This window comes from Amyelois transitella, chromosome 9 (assembly GCF_032362555.1).
Source record: "Amyelois transitella isolate CPQ chromosome 9, ilAmyTran1.1, whole genome shotgun sequence".
Lineage (NCBI taxonomy): Eukaryota > Metazoa > Arthropoda > Insecta > Lepidoptera > Pyralidae > Amyelois > Amyelois transitella.
The window spans coordinates 9,497,348-9,510,060 of record NC_083512.1 but is presented as its reverse complement, the minus strand read 5'-3'; the positions used below and the strand labels follow the sequence as shown (position 1 = coordinate 9,510,060).

Sequence of the window (12,713 nt, the reverse complement as noted above, 5' to 3'; positions counted from 1 at the left end):
AGCTATAAACCTTCCCATAAACCATTGTAATACTTTTTCTTAGTCCTCCCTTACACTTCTCAAGGAAAATGACTACTTTTAGATTCAGAAATCTTTAATGGAATATCCCAATATATTACGAAAACGGGAATAAAATAAATTTTCGTAGTATAGTAAAAAAGTAAAGACGCAAATTGACACAAAACGTACAATTACAAATATCCATCCTTTCTGCGATTTCAGTAATGATTTTTTTTTTCATTTCAATCTTCGATCAATTTTATACTCGATATTATATATTATATATATATATTTCGATCATGTTTACCTACAAAATTAAACTTTTACATAAATCGACTAAATTGATGTTCTAGTTCTGCGCTCTGCGAGGAAGGTAGTTCATTTTTTATGATCTGTACAGTTGAACAGGTTCCCTAAGGAATCGATTTGCTTTTTGCAACGATTTATGAACAGGATGGAATGGAGGCATCCATATTTGATTACATGTTTTTGTTCCTTTTCACAAAATAGCGAAAGTTACAGTTACAGCTGTTGTAACGTACCATTGTGGGAATCTTTTTTTTAGATATTATTGACTTATTGAGCGTCATTGGGCAAACTGTAACGTAGTATCTAGTTTTATATTTACCTACATACGTACATAAAATCACGTCCATATCTCTTGCGTAGCAGACAGAGTCAACAACGCTCAGGATACTGAGTTGAGTGAACGTCATTAGGCAAACTGTAGACTCTTAGTATCTAGTTTCATACATACATAAAATCACGTCAATATCTCTTGCGGAGCAGACAGAACCTTGAAAAGACTGAAGAGCCACGCTCAGCTGTACGGCTTAATGATGGGATTGAAATTCAAACAGTGACAGTAGTTTCAGATGTACTTTTTGTATTAATCAGTCACTTAGAGTTTAAAACATTTGAATTGATTGGTGAAGGAACAAGGAATTAACAAGTTTCTATTTTCCCGCTTTAACACTCTTACACGTGGCCGATTGTTCAAAATTTCAAAAATATTCCACTTTAAATTGAGTCATCATATTTGATTACAAAAATTTTCTAATCTCACTTTGAGAACAGCCGAAAGCTATTTGGCCAAATTTGCTCTAAGTGTTGAGAATTTTCTACGTTCAGTAGATTTTGTGAAATAAGAAGCCACCAGGGGAGCTGTAAGCTACTTTCAAAAATAAATCACCAACACCGGGTGTGTATTAAAATGCAAAATTGGCTTTTAAACGAAATTGGAAAATAATTTTTATGAGAGAAAATTTTACACTTTTTCTACGCTCTCAAAATACCGGTGTCCCAGTGAGATCAAGTATTAATTTCCTTTGCTAAAATATAAAAAGAAAATGTTGTTGTACATACAGAATTTATTGTGATAAAATTTGACAAAGATTTAATCATTCAATTTATTGTATTTTAGCCTCTAGCCTAAAGATGGCGGTATCCAAATCCATAGTAATATTATAAATCCGAAAGTAAGTATGTATGTTACCTCTTCACAGTTAAACCACTGAACTTATCTGCATGAAATTTTGCATAAATATAGCGTGGGTACGAAGAAGGACATACGGCACCTTTCATTCCGGTAAAAACTAAGGTTCCCACGGGATTTGCGAAAAACCTGTATTCTACTAGTATTCTGTAATTATATATTTACAGTTTAGTTATTACATGCAGCTAGTTAAAATGTGGATATAAAAACTGCATTTTTATTATGTGCTTACCCCACAACTTAACTGAATTTTGCAATGTTGATGATTTTATTAATCAAAGAAAAATATTTGCTTTATAAATATTACAATTTAAAACTCGTGCTATATCTAAACCTTAATGAATTTATGAACTATTTTATTCAAATCGATTCAAGACGTCATAACCCTCAAAATGACAAATGGTGCAATATTTGTATCAAATGAGCCGTGTGATACGTTGCGACTAGGGATTGCAATCCCGCAGCTCATTCAATCCCGCGGGATTGATATGCGGGATTGATCAATCCCGCGCAAGATCCCGCGGGATCCCGCATCTTTGAAATTATGTTATAAAATCGAATTGAAACTACAGGTTTTTATTTAAATAATCAAGTTTTATTACGAGTATGTTATTATACATGTCTCACATTATGCAACAAAAATTATTTGTTTTCGAACAAAATAACAATTAAATTATATAATTAAGTACGAGTAATTTAGTAATCAGTCTTACTAATCTTAGCTTTTAAATGTTTGGCATTAAAGTTTTGTTTAATTATACCCTTACATCTAACAACAGTTTTATACTATTTTGTTATTCAGTCTTATTCATAATGACTAAAGAAATCACAACTAAGTAATCAACAACAACAAAAACAATAACTACTAATCATTGTCAAATCACAACTTTCTCTTATCTAAATAACTAAATGGTATTATTACGACTGTGACTTTTGAAAATACGCTCTTAAAAAGCAAATGGCATTTATAGTATCATCTCCAAGCCTGCTTCTGAGTGAACTACAAATATATCCTGATGCCGAAAACGCTCTCTCGGCTTCTACGCTAGTAGGCTGAACAGTCATGATATATTCATAGGCGAGCGTCAGGTACTCTCCTCTGATACCATCGGACTCAAAACATGCCATTTCTTTCTTCAAAATTTTTTCATAATCCTTTTGCTTATTGTCTGGTCTTTTCTTAAATATTTCTTTTTCTTGTTGAAGCTGTTTTTCTAATTCTTCTTTTAGCGTAAGTGTAGAAGCTGTGTCAGTTACAGTTACGGATGTTCCAGCTATAGATGTATTTTCGAAGACGTCACCTGCATACATTTCATCGTCTTCAACAGTACTGACTCTCTCTAATATTTTCTTTATTTCTTGGCGTATTGCAGCTTTTTTTGGCATGAAGAATGTTTGAGTACGATCTGTATTTTTGGCTTCTTGGTCGTACTTTTTCGGATTTTGTAAATAAATTAAAACTCCTGTCAAGTTAGTGCGGCGTTCTTTAATACGTTCATGTAGACTCTGAGTTAACTGGTTACTCAACACCGTATTTTTTTGTTGCAATTTATCCAAAATAAATTGAAATGTTGTGTCCGCAGTTATAAGCGTTGACTCTCGCCTACACAGTGCCTCAACTCCCAATTTAAAAGGCTGCAAGCTGGCAATGAGATCATTGATTTTGAACCACTCATTATCGCTGAATTTAATTTCAGATTCAATATCGATTAATGCCTTATCGATACAATTCTTTAAGTTATAGAATCGTTCTAACATATTTAAAAGACTATTCCAGCGAGTCCGGCAGTCTAATATCAATGCCAATTCTTTTTTAGGGCCTTCTTGTTCCTTTACATATTTTTGTAAAAAGACGTCATTTTTAGTTGGTGACCGTTTAAAAATCTTGACCACTTTTCGCACTTTCTTCAATAAATTGTCATATGTAGAAGTCATTTCAAGTGGTGGTGAATTTATATTTACAGTTACGCCCTGTTCATTCGCGTCCATATCATCGTCGTCATCATTATCAGACTCCGTCGCAATTGAGGCTGCTGGGCATTCTGGTATTGGTGAATTGCTTTTCTTATACAGTGTATCAACTACCACTAGCTGCAAGCCGTGTGTAAAACAAAGCTGCTGGGAACAACGCAAAAGCTTGCCAACCTTCACCATCACACTAGCGCCGTCCGTTGTACATGCAATAATATCTGTGTCTAAGTCTAGACCAAAACTCGCTAGGCGTTCTTTTACCAAGCTAATGCAATGTTCTGCGGTAGCCGAGCCTTGTATACGTACCAAACCCAGATTGAAATGATTTTCTTTCTGGTGAACGTTGATATTTAAGTATCGATGATTTTTTTGTGACGTCCATTCGTCAAATGTGAGTGAAAATCTCTGTTTTCCTTTCTTGAGACGTTCAAATTCTATAATCATGTCAGCTTTGACTGTGTTGCTAAAGTTTGTTACGATAGATCTTATCGTATTTGGCGAGTTAGGTAATTTGTTTCCACTTTTAGAAAATAAATCTCTTAAATCCGAAGATGTGCAAAAGGAACTTAAGGTGAATCCGTCTTTACATACCATCCTAGAGATCGTTTTGTCCATGGAGTTTTCTTTGATAACAAAACTGTCCAAAGTTTTGGGTTTCTTCTTTGGTATAACTGGTAAGGATTTTTCTCCAGTCTCATCGTTTCGAGAATTGATATCGATATTGTGTTTAGTCTTTAAATGTATTTTTAAGCCTTTGGTAGAACGTTGACTAATTTTTAGTTCATCTGAACACATAAGACATTTGCCACCTTTGTCACTTTTCTTGAAATAACGCCACAGACCTATACCAATTTGGGTGCCGACGCTGCCGGCGCTGCCGTCGCCATCACCGTCGCCTTTATTCTCTCTCTCGAAATTCTCAGTTTCATTGGACTTGGACATGATTCATTCACTCGTTACCTGGAAATATGTTTTTAATAAAGTCTAATGTATAACTATTATCATCGATAACAAATATTATGTGTTCATCAAAACAAAAATAACTTATACGTGAATATCCAACATTACATTATCATTACAACATTATATTGCTATTTACAGCATAATCTGCATTTGAAAGAGCACAAAAAAAAAACTAAATCAAAATTAATAATATACTTACGTTGAACGCACGCTGGACCGTAGTACGAAAACACTGTCACCTACAGACACGACGCGTGCGAGTGACTGCACGAACCGACACGAAGTCCCCCGCCAACCTCCGCCACTGTGCGAAACGGCAACGTCGCACTCGCGCTACTCGCTTTCTTACGCGAAACTACAAGAACGTTTTAGCGGAAAATTGTAATTAGCGCCATCCGCGGATCCGCGTTTTAAAGGTGCGGGATCCAGAACATTAATCAGTGGTGCGGGATCCCGCGGGAATGCTGGATCCCGTTTTGCGAGATTGCAATCACTAGTTGCGACGGCAATACTAAGCACGACATTATCATATTTATTACTAAGCATCATAGATAATATGTATTTGGTACGATATGTTTGGAAATAATAATATCTTTTTTGCAATATTTTCCCTGAGATTAGTTATTATCAGGGTGAGTTTCATTATTTCGTCATTAGTTTTTAGGGAGCTCTCATTTCGTTCCCGTGAGATTATTCATATATTTAATCACGATTTTGTTCCACCATCATATTTAAAATTTAGGGACTTTCACGGCAAGACTGAAATGCATTATTTTATCTTGCGAATACGACTATATGTAGACTTCACCTTCTTTACCATAAAAGCAAATATTTCTTGATGCGAACCGAATACAACGTTATTTAAAGTGTCATGAATATATGAAAAAAAAAATAAAGTCATTTATAAATAAATGTAGGAGTTACTATTAAACTACCAATATCTTCGTAATTCATTCACAAATTATAATAATTTCAATCTTATTTTGATAACCAGTCAAAATCTGACCGGGTCATATGTGGTTTAAATTAGATCAGTAGGTAATGTAAGGTTAATCTGTTGGTTTCTCAGATTAATGGGAGTTCGTGTTTGTATAGTTAGTAAGTTAGTAGTTAAGTTTGTTTTGTTAATGGCAAAGATTTTATGTGTTTGATAAGTAGAGCTTGGGAGCGTGAGAACTTTAAAAAAAATATCATTTATTGACTGCTCATCGAAATGCACAGTACTCGCCAATATTTTATTAATTTTAACTCGTAAAATTCCTAAAAACGCAAAGTGCTCTTCCACTATTACCGTTAATAAAAGAATTCCACAAAAATTATTTTCAATTTTGTGGCCTGAAAATATTTTTTTTTGGTACGGACACCACTATAAACAACATAATAAAATTTTATAAAATGTTTAATTATGTATTAAAAAAGTAAGTGTTTATGGTTGTTTTGGATTCATTTTTAAAAACACCTGACTTATTGTTAACTTAGGTATATTGATAAGAAGATATTTTTATTGGCATTAAAATTAAATTTCTGTAGCTTATCAAATCCATACTTCCACACCAATATTAGATCTTAGGTAGGTACATACTTTACTTACTGACTGGTATTTAACATGCGAGGGTCTGTCTTTTTGTTACGCTTTACGGCTTTAATAAAATTCTGTTTGATCATAAATAATTATCATAGATCACACAAAGGTTTTATTTCTTTAATTTATCACATGATGATGATGTAAAAGGAGGCAATCCCAAAGCGCCAAAATCACGTCTATATTCCTTGGGGCGCAGACAGTCTTGAAAATATTAAAACATCATGTTCAGCTGTTACATGTATGGAAAGCATCTAATCCCAATCGTAAAAGGCATTTTTTTCACAACTACTGATTCGTTTCATAGTTTTACGTACCGTTTATAAAGGGGACCCCGGGGCTCTGTAATGTATAACAACTCAGTAACGAAAGCGGAAACATTATACGAAACATGATAGACCATTTACGTGACAATTCTTTTTTTAAATAAGAAGAATGTTTGCGCACATTTTCTTCCAGAAAAGTACCGCTGTGGAATAAATAGGGGAATAAATATAAGGATTTGTGTAGATTACTACATTAAAAATTATGTAAATGGTCAGTACCATTTTAATTCAAGTCCACCTCTTGTGCTATTGTATTTTGTACAATAAAGTTTAATTAAATAAATTATATATAATTAATTATATGTGTAAAAAATCAAAACACAATCACTATGAAAAATAAAGTTTTTCATTTAAATTTTTAGTTTGTATTTATATCAATAAAAAATTAAAAAATAATGTTATATTAAAAAAAAAATATTGACATTGATATTTTCACTTCACACATTTTCTCCAGCAGATAAAACTCCTTGGTATATTTCTATTATAATTTCATATTTTTCGTGTATCTTAGTGTGTCCAATCTGTTTTTATCGGCGAGGACCTTAAAGTGGCTTCATGTGACATTTATTTGCTATTAAGATATTACTTGTAGCTGTTGGTCTTTCTTTGTTATTAAAATAAAATAATTTAAAATAAATATTTAATTCGATAAGTATGGCTGGTCATTTGCTTACTTTGTTGGTAAGTTGGGTAAAACAGATTCACAAGAGTTGCTTTTACATTACCTAAGGGAAAATATCATTAAAATATGTTGCAATCATTCTACAAATCTGTTAGTTAACCCTGTTATGCCAAGAAAAGATAATAATCATTTTTGTAATAAAAAACCGATCTTCTTACGGACGCGTTCGAGAAAATATTTACATAATCGGAGTTTCCTTGCGGTTAATTGACTGGAATGTCTATTTATAAGAGTTTTGTTGACGACAGTTACATTCCTTTTTCTTTATTTGGTTCAACCTTTTCCTAAAATACTCTAACTATTTTTTGTACAAGTCTGCATCCGTAGAGATATTAGGTATAAAGAGATAAAATTTGTAACTTTGATTTTTTGTTTGTAAGGGACGGAAATACTTACTGAAACGATCATGACAACTATTAAAATTTAAATATTAACATTAACTGCAGCTGTTATACAGTCACAGCCGTAGCGAGCCACTAGTTAAAAATATTATGCGTTTGTCATATCTTAGCTACATTTACTGTGAACATGCGAATAGTTCTTGGTTACACTATCTCTTTACCTGCCCGGGGATCAAACCTGCAACATGTGGTTCGTAGTCAAGAATTACGAGTAACCACTGCGCCGAACAAATCATCGAGTTGTAAATTTATTTAGAAGTTCTTAGTCCTAATCTTGCGTAACAATTTATCAGTTCCTTATTCAACGGTTTGTATTTAAAACGAGGCTGAAGCGTATATTTTTCAAACACTAAAGAGTTTCTGTTATCATTTTTCTCAAAAACGTAACAATGGAATCCGTTAATTTACGGTCTAGAAACTTTGAATTTTTAATTGAAGAATTGTTATGTTAGCATGAAAAAATCTCGGGACCGTCCACAATGGGTTTAATTTTTCGTCAAAAATTACGTAATGGCTACATAATTTTGTAGGTTGTTGTAACATGGCAACTTTTGTGACATCACCCACACAACTTCTGAATACATTCTTCAAAGACTTCGTCACAGTTACGTTTGTCCAAAGCTTTCTTATATTCCATACTTATGATAAAAATGTATACTTCATACTAATATTATGAGAAAAATTGTCTAGCTGCCCAGTCTACCTATTTGTTATTTTTTTACGGTAGACTCCTTTTTGCTGGACATTTCTGCGGCAACGAAGCCAAGGTAAAATATAGTACCTAATAGAGGTGTTCTCTATGACCCTCTGTCGTTATTCTGGTGTTTTTCCTGGACACCTCCTCGTTGGAAAGGAGCATTGAGGCCATTTACTCCTATACCAAGATCTGGAATGGAAACTCGGCTTATTACATAGACTCCCATCTGCCTTTAACTTTAAAACTGGAAAAACAAACCCGACTTTAACTGCCTACTAATTAATATGAGATATAAAAGTAAACATTTAATAGATAAACATTTTATCTTGGAATTTATGTGTGTTATTACGAGCACGTTTAATAAAAGCAATATATTTTCTCAAACTGACCTGAAATCGATTCTAGTCAGGGCGGGCCTTGTACGTGAAAGTTTGCGCGCCAAAGTTCCTAATAGGTACGAGTTCGACCACAGAGCAAAGACCTAGGCTTTCCTGCCGCTTCAGTGCATTTTGCATTTTTAGAGATCGGGACACGAGGCATATGAACCTCTACAGTTAAACTTAAAAATAGAATGAAGGGCCTTTGTGGTTTAAGAACTTTATTTCTCATAAAGAATTACATTCACTTACAATGAGAACATTTAAAAAAATAACAAACATTTATGTACAATGTTTAAGTGCGCTTACTTAAATAAAATCGAACACTTAGTGGGTAGAAAATAAAATAATTGTAGTTCAAACAGCAAAACATGAATATTAACATACTAGATGTGGCAAGTAGTCAGTACCTATCTTAACATAGCGGAATTACTTTGAATGTGAGATTTTAGTGTTTTTTTAAATAACGAAAGTGTTTTGATTTCTCTAATATCTAACGGTAATTTATTATACAATTTTGTTCCTTCATATAATAAAGATTTTTTTCCGTAATGTGTTCTGGGAGAGATAAGATACAAATTATTTGCTCGACGTGTAATCTTTTTCTGTATTTGTGAGTTTTTTTTAAAAGTGATATTACAGTGTAAGTCTTTAGTCAGAATTTTTCGTATTAATAAACAGGTATTATAAACGTATGTTTGTTTGACACTCATTAATTTAGTCTTAGCATATACTTGCGAAGTAGGCGTTGAAAAGTCGAGGTGAAAGAGTAGTTTGACTAATTTATTTTGTGCTATTTGGATCTTGTTCAAGTTTGTCATTGCGGCAGTTCCCCATAATTCTATTAGGTAATCTATGTGAGGTTTGATCAAAGAGTTATAAATTACATATTTAATTTTTCGTGGTAAACAGCGCGCAACGCCCTTTATTAAACCCATTAGAGAATACATTTTTTTACGTAGAATTTCAAGATGTGGTACCCATGTGAGATAATTATCCAAAGTCAGACCAAGATACTTTTCACTTTTAATTTTGTTTATAATTTGACCATTAATTTTTAGAGGTTCGTGTTTATCAATGTTCTTTTTGTTTTTTGCTGCAAAAATAATGTAATTAGTTTTTTTCGTATTTATTGATAACAAATTTTGTTGAAACCATACGATAAGTTTATGTAGGTCAGTTTGTGCCTTCTCCACAATATCACACAAATTATTCCCGAAATAAAATAAACAAGTATCATCCGCGTATAAACTTATATCTCCCTGCAACTCAGTATTTTGAATGTCATTTATATAAATGAGGAACAAGAGGGGTCCTAAAATTGAACCTTGAGGAACGCCACAAGTTACTAGGGCCGGATCGCTTTTATGTTCATTAATTTTTACTACTTGATATCGGTTTGTTAGATATGATTTAAACATATTTAGAGCAGTCCCATTTATGCCAATACTGCGAAGCTTCTGAAGTAGGATTTCGTGACTTACGCCTTTTATCTTTCAATAGTGTTAAGATTGAAATTTTTTCGTAATTGGAATGCTAGAATAGGGAAGATGCAAATATGATATTTATGAAAATTATACGTATAAAATGTTAAAAAAATATAAAAGAAGGACTTCTTCAACGTTTTTATTTTAAATTATGTTGATTTTTAGCAATTATTACGAATTAAATTTACGTTAAACGAAACGCAATTCAAAACACCAATCAGCGTTCAGTGACGTCACTCGTGTTGTGTCAACTTTAAGAAGTTAACTTTGCGATTAATAGGCAGCAGTGCTTATTATTTACGTTTTTAATAAAAATGGAAGTTGGATTTAAAAAAACAGACTCCAAAAATTTACCAAAAGTTGGTGTCGACATAGTAGTAACTTTTTTTGTCGTGAGTCCAGAGTTTTCAAGTGTAGAAATGAAAGGCACTAAATTAGTACGGTATGCATGAATGTTTTTAAACGTTGTTTGCATTTTATTCAGCAATTTCTAAACAGAGCAGTTATATTTTAGCTCAACTAGCTAACTAGCTTTTTTATTTAAAGAGATTGAAAAGAAGTTAAATGTGTGTTACAATAATAACTGCATATTAAAAATATGGATATAAAAGGTGGATATTTTAAAAGAATAGATGCTGTCAATAAAAATGATTGTCGGGGAAGTATTCTTTGCTACTTTCAAGAAGACAAGCATTCATAAGGTGTGTTCAAGCTTGATTGGAAAGTTGGACTCTCCACAATCATTTCTTGAAGCATTATCAAAGCAAATGACCAACACTGATAATATAAATATGGTATTTTCCACCACCAAACATCAAAGTGATTCACCAATGTGGTTTGAGTTGAGGTAAGTAGTAAGACTTCTAGCTTAGTTTTGTTTATTGTATTTATCACTAACATACCATGAATAAAAAAAATATTTTGACAAAATAAACTCATTATCATACTCACATAACATAAACTTGATTGGCATATTAGCTGTATATAAGTTTATTTTTCTATTTTACAGGTACGGTAGAATTACTGGCTCAACTTTTTATGAAGCCGCTCACTGTAAAACTATAAATGGTTCCCTTCTGAACGCAATTATGGGAGATGATTCAAAATTTACTTCCATTGCAATGAGTAGAGGGAAAATACTAGAAAAAATAGTTCTCAAAGTAGCAAGAAAGAAAAGGTAAGTTCGGTGGTTTTTGTTTGTTTGAATATTTTGAATAAAAGAAATTTGTAATGTTTGGTTCAAGGCTTTTGTAGTACATAATTAATATTTTTGTTTCTGCAATTCAGATTGAAATTGAAGAAGCTGGACTACTTCTTAATGCCGAGTATCCTATTTTTGGAGCAACAGCAACCTGACGGGCTTACTGAAAATTATACAATAGAAGTCAAATGTCCTTCAACCGAAGCTGCCATACTTTCCTATGTGAAAGACAATAAAATAACACCAAAATGTTGGACACAAGTGCAACTGCAAATGTTGTGTGCAATATGATAACATCATTGTATCTGTAATGAATATTGCAAAGAAATTCTGGATAGATGCTGTATTTCCGAAATTAAAAGATATATATAATATTTAAGCACATTTTTTTGTTTTTCAAGAATTTCATCAATTTATTAAATAAAACTATGCTTCGAAAATATTGTTTTTATTCAATTTTAATTAAAGGTGATTCACAAGTGCACAACAAATGATTATACTATAGTCTAATTGGGGTATTAGAAAATGATCTACACAGGCATTTGGAAACTTTGTTGAAGTAGATGGACACATAGGCACAAAACATGAGTCAACACGACTTTATATCCGAATTTTTTCGGTATTATTGTGATCACTTGATGTGGATGAATATTCCATTTTAAATTATTACAAAAAACTTAGTGAAAGTCGAGAAAATTTGCAATTTATGATAATCAACTAGTGTTTCCACTATAAAAATTTTCTTTCCCCATGCTTCAATTCCGATTTCCCCATTTCAGAACTTTTTTCCCCTCAAAAATTATTTTGCTGTAGTTTTGGCACTTTTGTTGTAACTAAAAGTTTAATATATGATTACCTAAAATTCCCCTTTTATAGTATTTCCCCTTTTTCTTCCCCTCTGGACCCTGATTACCCCTTAAAAGGGGAATTTCCCCTCATTGTGGAAACACTGTAATCAACGAAGGCAAGCACGACCAGTGTCAGACACGTGTGACGTCATTGGAAGTGTAGGTCCGTTTTGGCGCGAAAATTTAAACGATCAGTTTAAAGCCGCATTTTTTTACGATAAATTAGATTGATTTAATTTTTTTAATATGTTAAGACCTATTTTACATGGAATTCTTTAAAATGAAATCAAAACTAAAATTATTGCATGTTCCCTATTCCCAAAAGATAGGTGTAAAGAATTGGCTAGCGTTAAATTAAATTTGAAATTGCGTTCGCTGCAATAGTATTGCTCGTTGTTGAAACACATTATATTTATCCCCTTTTATTTCTAGAAGTATTTTGTATTAACGAAATTCACTAATAACTTACAGCCATTATTTATTATTAATAATTGAATTGTAGCCTTATCTAGTGGAAGAGCTGACAAAAATAAACATTAAAAATATATGAATTCCACAGTACTCTACGACGCCCCTTTAAAAGATTGTGGAATTCATCTTTATGATTAGGTTTTAGAGAAGAATTTAAAGATTATGAAGAAAAAAATGACATGAGTTTCATTAATAAACGCTAAACTATCCGC

The 12,713-nt window shown here is 32.5% G+C and overlaps 4 protein-coding genes across 7 annotated transcripts in view; 2 read left to right on the top strand and 2 right to left on the bottom strand.

Annotated features, from left to right (window-relative positions):
* Positions 1-12,713, top strand: part of LOC132902072 (uncharacterized) — a 133,804-nt gene that overhangs the window by 56,319 nt on the left and 64,772 nt on the right. The window lies entirely within an intron of this gene.
* Positions 1-12,713, bottom strand: part of LOC106142910 (tachykinin-like peptides receptor 99D) — a 106,594-nt gene that overhangs the window by 29,262 nt on the left and 64,619 nt on the right. The gene's annotated exons all lie outside the window — the stretch shown is intronic.
* Positions 2,343-4,845, bottom strand: LOC106134947 (uncharacterized). The gene is made up of 2 exons (XM_060945951.1): positions 4,629-4,845; positions 2,343-4,426 (listed from the first exon to the last, which is right to left on the bottom strand). Exon 2 carries the CDS (start codon positions 4,406-4,408, stop codon positions 2,414-2,416), a length of 1,995 nt encoding a protein of 664 aa, XP_060801934.1. The 5' UTR covers positions 4,409-4,426; positions 4,629-4,845; the 3' UTR covers positions 2,343-2,413.
* LOC106131221 (uncharacterized) lies at positions 10,199-12,245 on the top strand. The gene is made up of 4 exons (XM_060945805.1): positions 10,199-10,423; positions 10,593-10,828; positions 10,991-11,158; positions 11,269-12,245. The coding sequence occupies exons 2-4, from the start codon at positions 10,614-10,616 to the stop codon at positions 11,471-11,473; spliced, it is 588 nt and encodes a 195-aa protein (XP_060801788.1). The 5' UTR covers positions 10,199-10,423; positions 10,593-10,613; the 3' UTR covers positions 11,474-12,245.